This window comes from Mytilus trossulus, chromosome 9 (assembly GCF_036588685.1).
Source record: "Mytilus trossulus isolate FHL-02 chromosome 9, PNRI_Mtr1.1.1.hap1, whole genome shotgun sequence".
NCBI lineage: Eukaryota > Metazoa > Mollusca > Bivalvia > Mytilida > Mytilidae > Mytilus > Mytilus trossulus.
In genome coordinates, this window is record NC_086381.1 from 47059362 (window position 1) to 47081330 (window position 21969).

General features: G+C 31.7%; 2 protein-coding genes across 7 annotated transcripts in view; one reads left to right on the plus strand and one right to left on the minus strand.

Annotated features, from left to right (window-relative positions):
• LOC134683025 (uncharacterized) overlaps positions 1–12521 on the minus strand; it is a 36740-nt gene extending 24219 nt beyond the window's left edge. For 2 of the 3 annotated variants that reach the window (XM_063542028.1, XM_063542026.1), the window contains exons 1-2: positions 12363–12521; positions 1502–1582 (exon numbers count right to left, since the gene is read on the minus strand). In XM_063542028.1, coding sequence (XP_063398098.1) covers positions 1502–1580 — 79 coding nt within the window. In that variant the 5' untranslated portion in view covers positions 1581–1582; positions 12363–12521. Of the gene's footprint in view, positions 1–1501; positions 1583–3543; positions 3967–12362 lie in introns of those variants that run through there. The other variant, XM_063542027.1, reaches the window with a different exon arrangement.
• Positions 12469–21969, plus strand: part of LOC134683026 (zinc finger protein 260-like) — a 30689-nt gene continuing 21188 nt past the window's right edge. The window contains exons 1-3 of one of the 4 annotated variants that reach the window (XM_063542029.1): positions 12469–12654; positions 14695–14826; positions 17588–20857. In XM_063542029.1, the coding sequence (XP_063398099.1) occupies positions 14751–14826; positions 17588–19218 (1707 nt within the window). In that variant the 5' untranslated portion in view covers positions 12469–12654; positions 14695–14750 and the 3' untranslated portion in view covers positions 19219–20857. Of the gene's footprint in view, positions 12705–12863; positions 13286–14694; positions 14827–17587; positions 20858–21969 lie in introns of those variants that run through there. The other 3 variants (XM_063542030.1, XM_063542031.1, XM_063542034.1) reach the window with 3 other exon arrangements.

The following is a 21969-nucleotide window of genomic DNA, read 5'->3' on the forward strand; positions in this document are numbered from 1 at the left end:
GAGCTGATGAAAGAACTGCTTGTATTGGCAGCTTTACAACACAAACAATTCCTTCGACCACATTGTTTGTAGCAACCGGGCGATGGAGTAGGCTGCTTTGCTAATACAGAAGTCACTAATTTGTCACGGATGTTTTTAGGTCTTCTGAAGGCCATGACTGGTGGTGATGAAAATACTTTTTTTAGATTTAAATCATTTTCTATAATTTTCCAATGCTTCTGAACAATGGATGACACATTTTTAAAATCAGGATGGTAAGTGAGTACAAGGGGTGTTCTGTTAGCTGCTTTATTCTTATCTTTGTACTCAAGAAGTTCTTGGCGACTAGTTTTGTTTGCTCTTTCGAAAGCGCTATGAATGATGTTGTTATTGTATCCTTGAACAACTAGATGTTTACGAAGTTGTCCAAGTCTAGCATCTTTCGTATTTTCTTTTCGTATTTTTATTAGAAGAATAATACATATCTTAAAAGTATATAGTACCTTATTTTACCATAAAACATGAAATAATTTTAATCACTAAAAGAGCAAAATTTTAACTTTTTTTCTATTATGTATCTATTAAAAAACACTAAACTTTATAAAAGCTTGACAAGAAAATAAAGCAAACACTAAATTGCTTCTTTTACATGGCTTCACATTGCTATATATATAGAATTTAAATTTTAATTTGTGCAATATGTAATTACAGAAAAAATATGCCTGTAATAACTAAAGGGTGTTATCACAGCTTCTCTATTATCACTTCAAAGCATTTGCTCAGACAAGCATTATGCTTAATTACAATGAAGTTTAATTTATTGTAAGAAATAATGACCAGAGCATGTAATGAGGTTCTGTGCAAGTTTCTCAGTAATTCCCAAGTGTCTTATATAATAAGTTACATTCCTTTAATAACTGAGCCTTGTTATCACAGCATGGTCCATCAACAATGTATTAATTTAATTAAAAAATTAGTTATCAAGACTATACATTTAGTTTCTGCGCAAAGTCTCAAGAGTTCCTTAGAGCCCACTATAAATGAAATAATTTTAAAAATAACAAGCATATATGTTATTACAGATTTAGAAAATTTAAGGTGAAACGTTAGTATCTGTAATAACACATGCAAGTTATTTCCTGGAATAACCCTATAGAGTTATATCTCTGACTGACCTATATAGATATACGTAAAATCGATTTTGGATTAACAAAACTTGCATCAATGTTGACCCCCCCCTCCCACACCCAAACTATACGATTACATAAATATTCAATGTATCATATCAAAACACAACAGACAGCAGGCATTAAATTTTGGAACCACTAGTGCCTCAGACATATAACCACCTTAGAGATGGGGTACACCTAAATGACAAAGGAAATGATGCATTTTTCTTCAGCATTAGACATGAAATGAACTCAGTGACCTACATTTTGTACATGTATGCATACACCTCATTCATTGGTATTCCAAAGTCAGTTAGATATTTAAATGTTATTATGTTGAAAAATAAACTTACCAATTTTAAGCTTCTGTTCTTTTTTCATATGACTGTTCTTACGCCTTCGTCCCAAATCGGATTTCTTTCGGAGAGGCATTCCTTCAATAAAGAAAATTAAAATGAGTACCATGGAAAACTTGGAGACTATAAATGAATAGGGTCTTCAGTCAGAGGTCATACATAAACAAGTCACTTTATGTTATGGTCTTAAAGAATTCAAAACATGTATTTATTATAAAAATGTGTTTTCAATTTTAGACTTATCTAAGTCAGACAATGACAGACTTGTTTAGGTCTATTTATGTTGATGAAAAAACTTAATTTTACTTGGTGGCCATTACTGTCTTAGGTACACCATCTATGACAGCAAAAACCTGTCTGAGAGTTCACAAGGACTTCAAGAGCTATCTACATTTAATTATGTAATTGAACATCATTTACTAAACAGGGATGTTTCACCTCATTAAGGGCATACCATACAGCTTTGATCCTGTATTTACAAGTTCGTAAAAATTTGCATATAGGCTATTTTTTACCAGATTAAATCAAAATATACCTTCATGTGCTACTTTTTAAGTAAAATGAGGTCGAAATTCTGTAAAATTGCTAAAAATTCAGATTTGTGGCCGTAATTTCTTTTTCGAAAGAAAGACATAACTTTTTGGTTATAAAAGGTAAACACAAATTGTTTTTTGTTTAATAATCGGTAATTTCTGTATTTTATAAGTATCCTAAATAATTATGCATTTTTTATTCAGAAAAAACTCATATTTATCAAATGTTCATGAATTGAGGAAAATACGTCAAAATTTTTGCTGCATGTTTATCAAAATAAAAAAAAATCCTCTATTTACAGTTTTATAAAATTTGGGTCACATAATCTCCCTGCAAAATAAAACAAATTGCTGTTTTGAAAAATAGGGGTCCATGAACTCGTTTTCAAATTAATTCAGTTTGAATGACAAAAATCAGACGAAAAATGCATCTTTTTTCCGATATACAGCTTTGATCCTGTATTTACAAGTTCGTAAAAATTTGCATATAGGCTATTTTTTACCAGATTAAATCAAAATATACCTTCATGTGCTACTTTTTAAGTAAAATGAGGTCGAAATTCTGTAAAATTGCTAAAAATTCAGATTTGTGGCCGTAATTTCTTTTTCGAAAGAAAGACATAACTTTTTGGTTATAAAAGGTAAACACAAATTGTTTTTTTGTTTAATAATCGGTAATTTCTGTATTTTATAAGTATCCTAAATAATTATGCATTTTTTATTCAGAAAAAACTCATATTTATCAAATGTTCATAAATTGAGGAAAATACGTCATTTTTTGCTGCATGTTTATCAAAATAAAAAAAAATCCTCTATTTACAGTTTTATAAAATTTGGGTCACATAATCTCCCTGCAAAATAAAACAAATTGCTGTTTTGAAAAATAGGGGTCCATGAACTCGTTTTCAAATTAATTCAGTTTGAATGACAAAAATCAGACGAAAAATGCATCTTTTTTCCGATATACATATGTCATTATGTATGTCAAAGTTTGACGTCGCGAAAATATCATTTTACGTTAGCAACGTCATTACCTCCCCTGTAACTGTATCGTATGCCCTTAAGTGTGGTTCCAGGTGGTTGCATTGTAAGGTTAATTAACATTAATTCAGATTTTTTAGACTCTTATTCATATTTTTCTTTAGAAGACAAAGCATTGTTTTTGAATGTTGTCATTATTTGATTTAGATGTTTGACCTTTTTAATAAATATGCATGGGTCTTGAAGTTTAATCAATTTTGATAGCTTATCGACTTGTAGGAGTCGATATTTGCAACTTTTTGATTTCATATTTTGTCTTGCATTAAACATGTTAAAGGGAGAAAAATCCTAAAACTTACAAATTTATACCTCTAAGAGTCAAAAGCAGATTCAGACTTATTTATGTCTGAGCTCTGACTGGTCTTCAACTCTAATTTTAATGTTGTTTTATGGCTTCTTTACTTTAACAATCAACTAGTCATGGTAAATTGTGTTTTTTTTTATAAAAATTGTGGACAAACTTGCCTTTTTCAAAATTTTCATTTAGGAGCCTTCATTTATATAAGGTAAATCCACCACAAATGGGGACAGTTGGCAGTATGCTGGTAAATATATATATCATATCATTACAAAGTATACATCAGTACAAAGAAACTAGAGGCTCTAAATAGCCTGTGTCGTTCATCTTGGTCTATGTGAATATTAAACAAAGGACGCAGATGGATTCATGACAAAATTGTGTTTTGGTGATGGTGATGTGTTTGTACATCTTAATTTACTGAACATTCTAGCTGCTTACAATTATCTCTATCTATAATTTACTTGGCCCAGTAGTTTCAGAGGAGAAGATTTTTGTAAAAGATTACTAAGATTTACGAAAAAATTGTTAAAACATGACTATAAAGGGCAATAACTCCTAAAGGGGTTAACTGACCATTTCGGTCATGTTGAGTTATTTGTAAATCTTACTTTGCTGAACATTATTGCTGTTTACAGTTTATCTTTATCTATAATAACATAAACTAGAACAAACCCTTGATATAGCGGGTCCGTGACTGAATTAAGGTATATATAACTATGCGCAAGCCTTATTTTAGTATTAGTATAGTCATCTGATAAAGTCATGCTGATTATAAAATACACAGTTTTTCTCTGCTTTCAAATCTTTCTGTTTGAACCCGTCGAACTGGAACTTATCAATTATTGGTAATATTAATTATTTGGAAAACAAAAGGTCCTGGAATGGAGTATTTTTTAATCAACAACATTGTCCTATATATATATTAGTTATAAATACAGATGAATTCTTTGATTCACTGTTTTACATCATGTATGCCCACTAACAAATTGAAAACTGTTCCTCATTTTTAGTCTTGTTATCTTAGAAAGTCTTACTGATTAAAATACTACAATAGGTAGCTATTTGACAATTTAGTAGTGTCAACCCTGTGCTTTTGACCTGTGTATATAGCATATTAACCCTGAATACACCGTTTGGTGGTGCGCCTGTCAGATGCGGAACGTACAGATTAGGTAATAGGTAACAGGTGAATAAACTATTGGTATCAGTATCGGACTTGACCCGGAACTTCTTAATTATTGGCAATATTAATTACGTGGAAAACAAAAGGGCATGGTGTGGTGTAATTTTCAATCTACAACTTTGTACTATATTAGTAATAGATAAAGTTGAATTCTTTGATTCGTCGTTTTTACGTGATGACGGCTGAAAAATTGGACTTCATAATTTTAGTATTATAGATATTCAAGATAATAACCAAAAGCAGCAAAATTTCCTTAAAATTACCAATTCAGGGGCAGCAACCCAACAAAAGGTTGTCCTATTCATCTGAAAATTTCAGGACAGATAGATATTGACCTGATGAACAATATAGCCCCCATGTCAGATTTGTTCTAAATGCTTTGGTTTTTGAGTTATAAGCCAAAAACTGCATTTTACCCCTATGTTCTATTTTTAGCCGTGGCGGCCATTTTGGTTCGTTGACCAGGTCACCGGACATGTTTTTTAAACTAGGTACCCCAATGATGATTGTGGCCAAGTTTATTTAAATTTAGTTTCAGGGGAGAAGAGAAAAGTTAACGACGGAAGCCGGACGCCAAGTGATTGGAAAGGCTCAATTCACCCTTCAGTCCAGTTGAGCTAAAAATACAAAAGAATGTTTTAATGCTATATCTGGAAAACAAACTATTCATCTGAATTAAACCCAAGCACAACATAAATTGACTCAAAATTTCCATTTGGGAGTCTTCATCATGGGGGAAATCCCTTCACAAATGAGGACAATTGGGCAGATTTAGAGGCAGATTAAGGAGGGGACCCAGGCACCCTCTTTTTGAGAAAAAAATTTGGTTGCTTATATAGGGAATGACCGGAATGGGCCCCCTCTCAGGCAGTCAATGGGCTTCCACTTATGAAAATTTCTACATCCGCCAGTGAGTATGCTGGAATATCATATGATATATCATTGCAAAGTTATTAAAACATCAGTACAAAGAAAAAATACAATAGAATGTTTTAATGCTATCTGGAAAACAAACTATTCATCTGTATTAAACCCAAGCTCAACATAAATTGACTCAAAATTTATATTGGCCATTTGGCCATTTTGGAACCTTCATGAGGTAAATCCTCCACAAATGGGGACAATTGGCAGTATGCTGGTATATGGCAGATTTTACAATAAGAAGGAATTATTGTTTATGTGTATCCATCAAAAAAGCAATTGCTGAAACTGTGAAACAGACTGTGTAATGGAGTAATGCATTATGTTATTGAATAAAATGTGTCTTTCTGAGTAAATAAAAATAAAAATTACTCTGTGTTTGTGTTTTTTGTTGGAATTAGAGGGTTTTCAATTTCAAAATATTGGACATGGAATAGACATCATAACCTACTTTACTGACATCCAGCTTATTTGGAGTGGAATTTTTAAGTATTATTTATAAGTGGAGCCTAATAACATGGACTTATATTTTAATAAAAAGTCTTCTTTTGTGTTTTACTCATAACTTTAAGGCAGATTTTTATTGGTAAAGGCTAAAAAAGGTAATTTAATAATATTGTTGCTAACGTCACGTCTTTTCCGTCCATTGTGGTATGTCACAATCGCAATTTTCTTGTTGGTTCTCAGACAGCCAATTGTAGTTATTTTTATCCCGGGTTTTATAAATAATTGAAAATAACAATCATATTAAATTTGGATGACGTAAGGGGGTCAAAGGACTTGAGGAATCAATATCATTGGCTGTTTTATTTTTTGCGAACGTTACTGCTCTAGGTTTCCGTCCAAATCAGTGTCACGTGAGCAACATATATTTAGATCTGTAACTCTCCTGTATAGGAGTTACGATATCGCCCTTTGCAGAAATAGATTCGGAGTCAGTTCCTTCACATGATGGGGAAGCAAAGAAGGCAAGTTGTATGTAATATCGTTACAAGAGGACCTTAAATGTATTCCGTCCATCAAAAAGACATTCGCAACAAAACGTAATATCATGATAGTAGATGTTGCTAATGTTACTATTACGAATTGGTTTCTTGTGTATTCATTTGATATAAAGTACACCTGCAAATGACATTCTGTATATTTAGAAATTCTAAACCAGATTGTACAATTTTATTACTCCAGGCACATATTAAACATCACTGTTTGCATACATTTTAACTTTTAAAGATGTTGTTGCTCATGTGACATGTCCAAATGTCGCTAACGTTACTATTTTTTTGGTTTCTTGTGTATTCATTTGATATAAAGTACACCTGCAAATGACATTCTGTATATTTAGAAATTCTAAACCAGACTGTACAATTTTATTACTCCAGGCATATATTAAACATCACTGTGTGCATACATTTTAACTTTTAAAGATGTTGTTGCTCATGTGACATGTCCAAATGTCGCTAACGTTACTCATTTTTGTCTCCGTCACGTTAGCAACATGAAAGTAGGAGACAGAACACAATACTGTAAAATCTGCCATATCAAATTATGACAAAGTATACATCAGTAAAAAAAATACAAAAGAAAGTTTGAATGCTATTTGGAAAACCAACTGTTCATCTGAATTTAACCGATTTACAAAATAAATTGGGTCAGTCTAACAGACTTTTAACTCAATCGCGGTAAATTTCTGGTTTCTTTTGTTAATTTACGCTTATTAAAATTCACTAAACAAAGCTATTGTGCACTGTACATAAACAAACAATAATTGACATGTTTAATCTATTGTGATACTTATTGATATATAAAACTCCTTTATTATTTAAATACAAATGTAGGTTAACCAGATGCTCTGCAGGGCACAGCTTGATACAACCACAGAGATCAAACCCTGAACAGTTGGGGCAAGTATGGACACAACATTTAAGCTTGATACAGCTCTGAATTTGCAGGGGTGTGGACATGCTATGCCTGACTCGCCCCACTCGTACATTTGAGCAACCCGACAAGTTATTATTTTTGTCTTGGTTCCCCGTCATCCCGTGGACAAATAAAAAAATATATATACAAGACAAAGTTCAAATCCAACAAAAACATCAAATTAATTTCAAAACGTATTCAGATGTTTAATATATATGTAAAAGAAACTAATGTTCAGCAAGTAAAAACAACAATGTTCATGATGATAAAAATTACATGATACCAGAAATAGATCTATTACCAAAATAAATTAATCAAAGCGCTGTAAGCACTGAAGGCAGTTAACCAAAAACCAAGGCAAATGTAATCATGAAAACTGTGGCAATGTTGCTTCAACATTAATCATTCATTTATAGTAAATTTATGTTAAACTTATGAAATAATTATTAAGGCAAATAATTTATATGTAATCAAGGTTTCAAAAGCAATGCATATATCAATGTATATTTTTATGGTGAGTTTGCAGTGATACAAGTTCCCAATGATTGCAGTTGTTCTACTAGGTAGTTAACATTGGTTTTAGTTGACTGCTAGTAGTACAAGTTGAGGTCTGACAACTGGCCCATATTAAATGTAAAGGATTTGCTATTTTGTCCCATACATGAATATATATGGTTTCCGGTTGGGGATCTCAACAGTTTACATTGTTCTCAAACAGGAAGGGGTAGGTTGACCCTAGGGACCCCCCTCTTTATTTCATTCAACTAGCTATATTGGCCCAGACATTAATGTATATATTGTTTTACAGTTGGGATCTCAACTGTTTCCAAGTTTTCAAACAGGAGAGGTGGGGTCACCACAGGGACTTCCCCTATATTTCATTTGATTTGTTATATTGTCCCATTCATGAGTATATATGGTTTAGGGGTGAGGATTCTTGACCATTTCCAAGTTCTCAAACAGGAGGGTATACCGTGACTCCAGGGACTCCCCCTTTATTTCATCTGATTTGTTATATTGTCCATATATGAATATATATGGTTTAGGGTTGGAGATCTGGTCCGTTTTTAAATTCTAAAACAGGAGGGGTGGGGTGACCCCTAGCGACTCTCCCTATATTTCACTTGATTTTTAATATTGTCTCAAACATGAATATATATGGTTAAGGGGTGGGGATCTCAACCATTTCCAAGTTCTCAAACAGGAGGGGGTGGGTAACTCCAGGGACAACTCCTATATTTTATTTTATTTATTATATTGTCCTAAACTTGAATATTGGAATATATGGTTTAGGGGTGGGGATCTTGACCGTTTCCAAGTTATCAAACAAGAGAGGGTAGAGTGGCCTTAAGGACGCCACTTATATATCATATGATTTGCTTGCATTCAGGTATTATATAATATAGTTGCATTATTTGAGAAAATAAAGTAAGAAACTTCCAGCTACTTAAATTGACCCTAAAAAATTGAGAAAAAAATACCCCTTTAAAATTGCAGTATTTTTTTACACTTCAAAAGCATCCCACATGCATTATCATCATTTATCACTGATAAAGAAAATTTATACTGTAGTGTGACCATGAACATATATATTGTTAGATACACTGTTTCCAGCTGTCACATTGTATTGAATTTTGACATTAAAATTTGTCAAAAAGTATTAGTTTTGAGTGTCTGTATAAAAATATTTTCTACTGAACATTTCTTTCTTTAACATAGATCTTTTGCTTTTCAATTCTAGTGTTTATATTCATTTACTATGCATAGATGTATTTTGTCACCTGTCTGGATTTTTTTGTAGTTGACCGCCAAACCCTACCCTTATCCGCTTTCGGAATCGGATCCGATGTTGTAATATTTTGTCTTCACGGCGGCCATTTTATTGTGTTTACAATGTCGTTTTTGTCAATAGATACGATTTTAGTCGAATTTAAACACTATTTGTCGGCCATTTTCTGTATAAAGCTAGCGATTGAACAAAATAAATATCACTGTCATGAATTTTAATGATGAAAATAAGTTTAAAGATCGTTTATTTGGAGACTGTTGTGAAAAGGTTTGCAAAGTTATTTCTTATTTTCTTTAAGTGGACGGTGACTCCGTCGGGCGTACATATAGCTAGAAACCAAGTCGAATTTCCGCGTGCAAAAGTGGAAGGTCGCGAATCTCGGACCACTGCTAATTTGAACCCCTGTCTAGAAATTGAAAAGATATAAAAATTTTGTCTTCTAATTTGAAATTGCCGCCAACAGCATGAACAGTTGAACCTATTATATAATAGACTACTGACGTTGTACTACGTATTGATGACAAACAATATTCCTACGGCTTTTGCAATTTGGGAAATCTTAACTACTTGTCTTTAGAGATTTTCAGCCATTAAATAGTTCATACATTTGTTCTTTGACATCTTAGCCAAAAGCTCAGGGGATAATAAACTACACAAGGATTCCTTAAATGTGCTCTACTTCCTTTGTGCAACTTCAAAACTTTTGGGAAAATCGACGATCATTTAAGGTTTTTCTGGTCATATTTTTTTTAATCCAGAATGTAAAGTATGAAAAAACAGTCCAATAAGTTATAAATAACATAGTTACCAGCTAGATAATAACAATGGCACGTATTTCAGCATTTATTGGGTAGGACACAAATCCAGGGTGCTCGCATAAGGCAGCTTAACTGCCTAAAAATAAGTACATTTATGCAAACCCGAGTCACGTAACATTGCATGCATTGGCTTTGTCCATTGACCCGGGATAGTCGATTAGGGTTTATCCATCTTTTACCAGAACTGTCATTGCTTTAAATTTTGTATCGATATTCAAATTGATAAATACTTAATAAAAAGGTGGGCAAGCAAGACAAAAAGAGCCATGAGTCGAGTAGAAAACATTAAATGCAAATGGAGGACACAGAGAATTAAAAAAAAACGGAAGCGAAAATTTCCGAAATCGTGGATATCAGATTGCCCCTGGCTAATTATGGAAATTCGGAAAATAAATTAAGTTTTTGTCATATTTATAGATGAAGTCTTATTTATAGATTGAAAGGTCACCATTATTTGTTGTCAAAGTGTAAAATAAAAGGGACGCTTTAATTGCCCATCAAGACAATAATAAATAATCCAGAAAAAAACAAGTATGTCAGTTGAGAGAAACACCACAAAATCAATAGTTTATCTATTATTTAGTTTAAATTTCTTCAAACACTGTCCACAAATTTATTATATGTACCTACTGGCTACAATTTAAAAAAAATTATTCAAAAACTGCTACCAAATTGTCTTTTACGTGTCATTTCATTGGTTGGTTTGCTGTTAGGTTTCTGTCCCATTGATGTTAACCAATTTCCTACTTTCCTAATTTTTTACACATATAAACAAATAGATTTCATTTTTGTTTGTGATGCACAACAGTGCTAAGAGTAAAAATCATATAAAGCTAACAAGAAATACTTCAATATTTATTGGGATCATCAGGACAAGTAAAAAAATTTCCTGACAATTAAAATTTTAGGTTTCACTTGCCCGGGGACATTAGTGCTCACAACAAATATTTCCACACCCCTGATTTGGATTGTGATTAAATAGTTGACACAACATAGGTTTCTGACACAGAATGAATGTGGTCTAAGAAATTAAACATTAACCACCTGTGTGAGAAAGTAAACACATATAATAAACACAAAACGATGCGGTGTAGATCCGTTATTTTTCCCGACTTGTAAGCAGACTAAATCAATGTATATTGATGTTAATTTAATTTATGTATTATGTCTTATTGTATAATACTAACAATTATAAAATATTTTATTATATATTCTCCCTGGATGTATAATAACTGATATACAGGGATACTTAGCCTAATGCTGTAAGCTAGGTAAATTGTTAAACAGCATTTAGTGCAATAAAGATGATTTAATTGTTTCAAAAAAAAAAAAAAGAAATTAAACATAAAAACTTAATAATTTTAAATTGGACATTTACCTATAATGGTTCAATAAACAAAATCTAAATACATGGTTAAATTCAGCATATCATAGAACCCCAAGAATTCAATTTTTGATGAAATCAAATAATGTTCAATTTTAGACCCTTTAAATTATACCTCAATGCATGCAATGTGGACCAATTTGATAACCAGGTCCAAATATTAAAAATCAAAATACATGGTTAAATTCAGCATATTAAAGAACCCCATATATTTTTATAATACTGCGCAATTGAAGATTTCTTGCTATTGCGGAATACTGTGCAATTGAAAGTTTCTTGCTCTTGCACAATACTTAATGTAATTTTGGACCCCAATTTAGAATAGACCAACATGAAAACTGGGCCCATAATAAAAAATATAAGTACATGTTAAGATTCAGCATATCATTTAAGAACCCAAATAATTAAATTTTTGCTAAAATCAAGCTAAGTTTAATTTTGGACCCTTTGGACCTTTAAAAATAATGTTGACCAATTTGAAAACAGGACCAAAAATGAAGAATCTGAATTTTGCTGAATACACATTTAGATTTGGCTTATCAAAGAGCCCCTTTAATTCATTTTTTGATGAAATCAAACAAAGTTTAATTTTGGACCCTTTTGAACCCTATTACATTGGGACCAAAACTCAAAAAAAAAAATATAATTTCATAGATTTCTATTTAAAACTCATACTAAAGTTATTGTGCAAAAACCAAAAAATTGCTTAATTGGGCCCTTTTTAGCTCCTAATTTCTAAACTGTTGGGACTAAAACTCCCAAAATCAATCCCAACCTTCCTCTTGTGGTCATCATGCATGGTCATCATAGACCTTATGTTAAAGTTTCATGAATTTCTATTTAAAACTCGTACTAAAGTTTCTGTGCAAAAACCAAAGAAAAATGCTTATTTGAGCCCTTATAGACCCCTAAATCCTAAATATTGTTGGTTGGTTTTTTTAAATCACAATACTGGTACAAAATATTTATACCAGTTTTGCGATCACCAACTACAGGAGATCCACACAGTTGTATCTTCAATCTTTTTTTTCAAACAGTTTTAGTACAATTTGACTGGCCACTACGGCGAGTGACCAATCTCTGTGTTATAATCTCAGCTTTCAATAATGGCGGATCTCTTTTCCGTAAAAAACATTTTAACCGATATCGATGGGAAGGTTAATGTACTACTTTTCGGGTTTAACCAATCAATGCAAGGGACACAAGCTACCAAATGTCACAAAATAGGTCTATTGACTTCGTCAAAGGAGAACAAATCATAAGGTTATTCAATCATTGAGCTTATGTTATACTACAAAACAATCATTAATTATGTAATCAGGGTAACACTTATGTCCTTGCCGATATGAAAATGCTAAATACTTTTTTTGTTATTGGAAAAAAAGCTAAAGCTAGATAACAACATTTTTGAATTTAAAAAAAAAAAATATAACCTAGTCTGTAGTCAGATACCATAATTATTTGGCCCCCTTTTAGTGTAAAAATGGTTGATTATAAAGCCTTATTATTGGGCAGTGGGGGATCCAGCCATTTTCCATTTTAAAAAATGTGGGGTCCTCAACCAAGGATAAAGGAGGGTTCCAGCTATATATGTCCCCATTCAAATGCATTGATCGGGAACAACAAAAAAGGGGGAGGGGGATTCCAACCCACAGACCCCCCTGGATCCGCCAATATAGGGTTGACTGTGAATGGGTGCGAACGTAACTGGATTTATTCAAAAACAGAAATGTGTCCAATGGCAATGATCTTACATGTATCTATATTTACAAGGGATAAAAATTACAACGTAAGAGTACCAATGCAAATTGAACCTTTTTTGACAGGATTTTCACCTACAGCTACATGTATGATCATTTAATTTACATGTATGATCCAGATAAAGGTTTCTATTGTGAGTTTATACATGTTATAAGGTCTTTTTTTTCTTCCGCCTAATTTTGTTCTTGCGATAAATATTTGTTTGGCAATATGTCGCTTAGATATTTGGTATATGATATCAAACAGTTTATGTGATTTTGAAATTTACCCTGCGTAACCGAATACTTTTCTTTCTAGGAGTTATCTCCCCAAACACTGTTTCCTTGTGTCCACTACTCCTTCTCGACCATATAAGATTAGGACAAATTTATTTTACAAAATTGCTTGTTATATCCTTCATATGATTTGTCCTATTTTGACAGAAGCGATATGAACGCTCTGTATGAGAGTTATTTCCCCTTATCCATGTTATCTGAAATTGATCTCACGGTCATAGCTTAATTTGACGTTCTAGATTTTGACCTTTGCTTTTAGCTCATATGTATACATGATAAAGCTATAGGACTTTTTGCATTAGGTTTCAAGCCATTTAACTTTGGAAAAGCCAACCGGAAGTGGCCTTGTGTATACTGGAAGTAGCTATTTTTTGTACTTTATTAATATAAAAGTATATAAAAAAAGATATTTTTGGAATCTGTGTCAAGTAAACTTTCAAATAATACCAGAAGAAACATTTTCAAATCGGAAGGAACAAATGATCTCCCTTATTTACAAAAAAATATTTCATAGAAACCATATATTTTTGGAATCAGTGTTCAATAAGATATCATTTGACGCTGGAAATTACATTTTAAACAGAATTTTACTACTTTCATATCAAAACACATGGTTTTTGGCGGACAGAATTTTTCCCGCCAAATTTTGTTCTTGAAAAACATAGTTAGTTGTACATGTATAATGCAAGCTAAATGTCTATTATTTTGAAATTTGGTGAAAATAGAGAATTGGCAAATTTTAAGATTATTGAGCTCATAACCTATTGTTAATTTAAGTTTAAACTGCCAGATGATTTCTTTAAGCAGTTATTACCCTTTCATTTTGTAAATGATGAACTTTAGGCGGCAAGCATTTGTTTTTCAGGGGGGACTATGGATTTTTTTTCTAGACAACCTTTGTTTTTTCTTTTGGGAAAAACAATTATTTTGGTGACGAAGTCAAAAACATTTTTTTTCTTTCAATTTTAGCATTACATATAGTGGCAACTGAGGGTGAAACAAACATATTTTTTTTCTAAGGGCCAAAAACAATTTTTTTTTCTCCAAAAATTGGAAACAAACTTTTTTTTTCAAAATAAATCCATAGCTCCCCACCCCCAGAAAATCAAATGGTTACTGCCTTACCCTTTTTAAATACTTTTGCCAAATATCTTAAAAGCAAAAATGATCAACACCAAGACACATTAGTCGACAAATCAAAACCTTTAGAGGATTTATTGTGGCCTGCGTTGTAATTTTAACACATATACACATGAACATATTTCAGGACCATTAAATGACCCTTTGTGAAGCTGTGCCTATTTAGATAGTAGATACAACAGAATGTCACTAGATACTTGGAGTGAAGTTTGTCTTATTATTACCAATGATGTCCAAGAGGAAGCAAGCTATGATGAAGGTACATTAAGTTATTAAAAAAGTTTACAAGATGAATGAACAGAATCATGGGAATAATGATAAATACAATATGCAATATATATATAGCCACATTAATACATGTAATTTAGCAAAAGGAAATGCCCATGGTCAAGCAATAAGTCAATTGGTCAAGAAATTAAAGTGTAGGTAACATAATCAGAGATTTGTCAAGAAAGAAAACAAGTTCAGCTGCTTTTTTTGCTTAAATTTGTTAATACTTTGTTGTTTCTGTTGAATATATGTTAAAAAATATCATAAAAATTATAGCTCACTGAACATTTTCTCAAGCTTCAGGTCGTGACAAAGTGACACATTTTGTATGGATTATACTGGAAAAAACATCATTATGTGATTAGAAGCTAAGCTAAATGATAGAATTGTAAAATAAAATAGGAGAAGATAGCTTTCAGAAAATGATTTGAGAATATCAAAAGAAAAAAGTAAAAACACAAAAATACTGAACTCGGAGGAAAATTCAAAAACGAAAGTCCAAAATCAAATGGCAAAATCAAAAGTTCAAACACATCAATCGAATGGATAACAACTGTCATATTCCTGACTTGTCACAGGCATTTTCTTATTAGAAAATGATTGATTTAACCTGGTTTTATAGCTAGCTAAACCTCTCAAGTGTATGACAGTCACATCAAATTCCATTACATAGTCAACGATGCATGAACAAAACAAATATAATCAATAAAAATGTCAATAAGAAAAGATAGGGTCACTGTTGTATTTTTGCAGCTAAAATACAAAATAGCAAAATTCCATGTAGATTCCTTCAGAAAATGCACTATTTCAGAGCTACCTCCCCTTAATATGCCAATTTAAAAAATATTGAAAATCAAGCAAAAATAATGAACACTTTTAAAATATTAATATTTATAAGTTATAATTTTTATAAATTTCTTTTAAATGCAAATTTACATTAGTTATCGTCATTCCTGCTTCAAATTTTGCTAACTTGATTGAAAATCTGAATCTTAGATTCTCTGTTTTTCACAATCTAAGTTGGCGAAAGACACCCAAACCCACAGGCACTTGTCTCAAAAAAAAAATTTCCTATATACCTTAATATAACACAAGGTACTTAACTAAATTTTTAGAAAATGACACCCAGTCCCGAATTCACGTCATTTTTTTTATTTCTCGGTTTTCAAACCTACTTAAACATAATATGCCGTAAATCTAAATTGATTTATCTACACAATGGTATATGACACGACTATCACTGTTGTCGGGATCATTCGTAGCAGGCCTCAGAAGTCGGTCAATGGGATGTTTTTTTGCATTCGTCTCAATTTTTGGCACAGTTAGAAATAGTTTTTGTTTGCGACATATTTTCAAAGAACCCTTCACTATCATAACTACTTGTATGGTAATGTCTTGGTGTCTCAAATCTTTACTCTCATTTGATGAAATAGCAGAGTATATAAAAAAAACTACAAAAACAATATATGCTGCAATAAGATAAAGAACATTTGTACAGACAAAAAATAAAACTTTGAAAATGAAATTATCCAGATACATAAAAAAAATCAGTTCAAGATGGTGAAATTATCACCTCAAAATTATTAATATTTTGTAGGTTCAGTCTTTTGATCTATGCACGAGTATCGTTAGATTAATATCACAACAGATTTAAGCATTAGATCTACCAAGTCAATAGGCTATCTATTTTATAGCTTGAGTGCTATAAACATATCTTCTTAGGGAACATTTTCAAAGGGTAATAAGAATCTTAAAGTCTTAGAGTAAAACATATTACACTTCAAATACATGATGTCAAAATATATATATTGCAAATTTAATAACTTGTTAAAAGCTGTATATAGATTATCTCCCTTTGGTGTCATTCCTATTGAATGTGAATTGGGCAACTTAGTTTCTGCCCTACATCTCAATGGCTTACAAGGGCAGGATACCCGCATTTTCTTAACTCATCAACTTATTTCAACTGACAAATCTCTGATTTCCTAAAATGTATATATGGTCTTAAAAAACATAGAGAAAAATAACCATTCATACTACAAATCTTTCAATCTATGAAAATATATTAGAAATATTAATAAAGAAGAGGGTAAAGAAAACTGTCAAGTCTGTCAATACAATTTATTATCATCACTTGACACTTCTCTCTAAAAATTCTCAATAATGTCAATGGCTCCTGGACATTAACAGCTGTCCATTTGGACTCAAATGTCTGTCCATTTGGACTCCTTTAGTCCTTCTAACTCTAGACAAAGAAAATTTGCAACTAAGCGCTAAAACTTTATATCAACCAATCAGATAACTTGAAATACAAATAATCATGAGCATTCAACAATAATGTATGGAAGTGTTTCAGTGTAATCAAAGTTTATGTAAGACAATATGTTATTAAGTTTTATTTAATATTAACATAATTATACATCTTTATTTTACAATTACAATATATACAAAATAAAGAGGCTATCACACATGTATGACATTGTGTGAAATCATAAATGTTTTAGTATTGGTTATTCACATCTTTCTGAAATTAAGGTTCAAGGTGTGAAGTATTTACAGATTTATTGCTAATAAACTTACTTTCAACAGAATACTTAATGCCGAGGTACATATATACAATTAAAAGTTTTTCCCAGTTCAGCTTGCAAATAACTCATAAAACAATTACATGTATATTATTATTGAAAAAGATTTAAAATATTTAACATGTTTAATTCGGTAGCTAGATTTTAACACTTCCATTTGTACAGATAATGAGAACCAAGCCATGGAAGTTTCTTGCAATGGACAGAATATAGGAAATGAGTCCTTTGCAGATACTACACTTGATGGAAAGTACATGATCATGATGAATGTAAAATCAAATGAAGATAATATACAAGATATGAAAAATGAATCTGTCAATGACATTGGAGAAGATACAGAAAATATATCTGAAAGAAGAGATGTGGAAGAGAAATTGATTGAGGATAAAGAAAAAGATGAATCAGTAGAAGATAAAGGAGTAGTTATAAAACATGAACCAATTGAAGACAAAGAAATAGACAAAAACCATGAATCAATTCAAGATAAAGAAGAAGATATAAAAGATGAACCAATTGAAGATAAAGAGATCGATATAATAGATAAGTCCATTGACGAGAAAGGAGAAGATATAAAAGATGAACCGATTGAAGATAAAGAGAGGGATATGATAGATAAGTCCATTGAAGAGAAAGGAGAAGATATTATAGATGAATCAATTGAAGAGAAAGAAAGAGATATAAATGACGAATCCTTTCAAGACATAGCTGACAGTTCCTCTGATCCCAGTGAAAATGAAAGTACTATTGATCCCCATTGTGAAAAGTGTGGGAAAAAATTAGGAAATAGATTACACACTAAAAGTGTTTCTAAAGTTAAAAAATACCTTTCTAAAAAAGATTCTCAAGTTGATGCTGAAGATACAAGTAATATGTGTATAGCTTGTAGGCAGGACCTTTTATTCAGAAATTCTGTTGCAGAGTTCATTGACCCAGAAACTGAAGATAAAACATTTATGTGTAAAATATGTCAGAAAATATTTACAACTCGTTCTAATATAAGGAGGCATGTTAATAGGCATGCAGGAAAAAGGAAATATCCATGTCAAATTTGTGACAAAGTATTTACTCAAAACGCAGACTTAAGAAGACATGGAAGGACACATACACAGGACAAACCTTTCAGTTGTAGTACATGTGGGAAAAAGTTTCGCCAAGTATCAAACTTAAAAATTCATTGTCTAATACATGAAGAACAAAAACCGTTTATGTGTGATCATTGTGGTAAGGGGTTTACACAGTTAGGAAACTTGCAAACCCATCTGAATGTGCACGAAGGTCATAAAACTCATATATGTGATTCGTGTGGCAAGGGATTCTCTACAACTTCCCTGCTGAAATCTCACATACGAGTCCATACTGGTGAGAATAATGAACGACCATTTTGTTGTAAAAAATGTGACAAAAGTTTTCCAAGCCAGTATCAACTTAAATGCCATAATCGAATACATTCGGGGGAGAAACCCTACAAGTGCCAAGTTTGTGAGAAAGGATTTTCTCAGAGTTGTGATTTAACGAGACATAAAAACGTACATACGGGTGAAAAACCACATAAATGTGAGAAATGTGGTTATTCCTGCTCACAGAAATCTTCACTCAAAATACACGATAGATCACACACTGGCGAAAAGCCTCACTGCTGTTCTGTTTGTGGTAAAGGATTCGCTCAGCCTGATTCTCTTGTGAGACATATTCGAACTCATACAAAAGAGAAACCATATGTTTGCACTTTATGTGGCAGAGGGTTTGCACAATCTGCAAATCTTAAATCACATATTGCAACACACAAAAGTCTATAGACAGTGACGTTGTTCCACCTAAATAGAAATTTGATTTACATGAACATTTTTTATAATTACATGTTTATATATCGTATACATGCACATGTAACATGTGTAAGATGAAGCCTTTTTATTAGCTCACCTGGCCTAAAAGGCCAAGTGAGCTTTTCTCATCACTTGGCGTCCATCGTCTGTCGTCGTTAACTTTTAAAAAAATATTCCCCTCTGAAACTACTGGGCCAAATTTAAACCAAACTTGGCCACAATCATCATTGATGTATCTAGTTTAAAATTTGTGTTTTTTGACCGGCCAACCAATCAAGATGGCCGCCATGGTTAAAATAGAACATAGGGGTAAAATGCAGTTTTTGGCTTATAACTCAAAAACCAAAGCATTTAGAGCAAATCTGACAGTGTAAAATTGTTTATCAGGTCAAGATCTACCTACCCTGAAATTTTCAGATGAATCAGACACCCCATTGTTTGGTTGCTGCCCCTAAATTGGTAATTTTAAGGAAATTTTACTGTTTTTGGTTATAATCTTGAATATTATTATAGATGGAGATAAACTGTAAACAGCAATAATGTTCAGCAAAGTAAGATTAATAAATAAGTCAACATGACCAAAATGGTCAGTTGACCTCTTTAGGAGTTATTGCCCTTTATAGTCAATTTTTAACCATTTTTCGTAAATCTCCATGATCTTTTACAAAAATCTTCGCCTCTGAAACTACTGGGCCAAATAAATCCAAACTTGGCCACAATCATCATTGATGTATCTAGTTTAAAACTTGTGTTTTTTTACCAGGCCAACCAAACAAAATGGCCACCACTGCTAAAAATAGAACATAGAGGTTAAATGCAGTTTTTGGTTATTACTCAAAAACCAAGGCATTTAGGGCAAATCTGACAGAGTAAAATTGTTTATTAGGTCAAGATCTATCTGCCCTGAAATTTAAGTTGAATCAGACAACTCGTTATTAGGTTGCTGCCCCTAAATTGGTAATTTTAAGGAAATTTTGCTGTTTTGGGTTATTATCTTGAATATTATTATACATAGAGATTAACTGTAAACAGCAATAATGTACAGCAATTTAAGACTCAAAAATAAGTCATAATGACCAAAATGGTCAATTGACCCCCTAAGAAGTTATTGTCCTTTATAATCAATTTTTAACAATTTTCATAAAATTTGTAAATTTTTACTAACATTTTCCACTGAAACTACACGGACAAGTTCATTATAGATAGAGATAATTGTAAGCAGCAATAATGTTCAGTAAAGTAAGATGTTCAAACACATCACAATCACCTAAACACAATTTTGTCATAAACTGTCTGCTTCCTTTGTTTAATTTACATATACCAAGGTGAGCGACACAGGCTCTTTAGAGCCTCTAGTTTGCAATCTTAAGAATTTCATATTTTTTTTAGATGATCACTTCGATAAAGATTTTATTTGTTTAAAAGAAACAAAACTGTCTAAAATATAGTGATTTCTTTGAAATATTACTATTTATATATTTGTCTGGCTATTAATTATTAAGTCTCTCAAGATCACATGATTTTATTTTGTACAAATTAAGACAATGCTAGATGACTAATGTGAAAAGCATCAACGTGTAGATTGTTCAAATAAAATACTTATAATGTTCAATTTTATCACTTCAGTTTGAAAAATCCAAATGCATAAAACATGATCATGGCCAAAAGTATATTTTTTGAGAATTTACATTACCACAAAATCAATACATACGAGAGAAAAATTTAGTTTAAATGTAAAACAATTATCAAGGTCTTGCTGATTTAAACAAACAAGATTATATAACATGTATAATCTAGAAAAAAAAAAATCATTAAAAAACACATGCACATATATATGTACAAGGGAGTTAGAGTGAAGTGACATGTAAAGTTCATGGTATGATTCCGTACTTATAACACAAATAATGAGGATATAAAAATGAAGATGCGGTATGATTGGCAATGAAACAACTTTTCAGGGGCAATACATTATCAACTTATTGCAAAAAAATGTCACAATAACATTATTTGAACATTGAATCAACATTTTGTAGAACACTTAAAAAATTTAACAAATATATCATGTGTATATATACATACATGTACATCATCATTATTCATGACATTACAAAAACAGTGATTTCTTTTAAAAAAGTTTTTGATGGAAATAGGGGTACTTGCTTAATAAGATGACAGCCATTATAACTTCATACATTTAACAGAAATTACACCAATTTCATTTGTTCATTATATTCTTCAAAAATTTGAGAAAACTTTTTAAAAATAGAATATTACAATGACAAAATGTATATAAAAAGTTTCATAAAAAAGCTACTTTTTAGTACAAGACAAGTAGTCTTAATATACAGTTCTAAAAATTATCAGCATATACATTAAAGAGGGACGAAAGATACCAGAGGGAAAGTCAAACTCATAAATCGAAAATAAACTGACAATGCAATGGCTAAAAATGAAAAAGACAAACAATAGTTCACATGACACAACATAGAAAACTAAAAAAAAAACATGAACCCCACCAAAAACTAGAGGTGATCTCGGGTGCTCCGGAAGGGTAAGCAGATCCTGCTCCACATGTGGCACCCGTCGTGTTACTTATGTGATTACAAATCCGGTAAACAGTCTTATTCAGTAGGTAACATTCATGAAAGGGAAGTGATGGTAGTTAAGATGTAAGAAACATATTCGATATCATTTGTGAAATAACAGTCTTATTCAGTAGGTAAC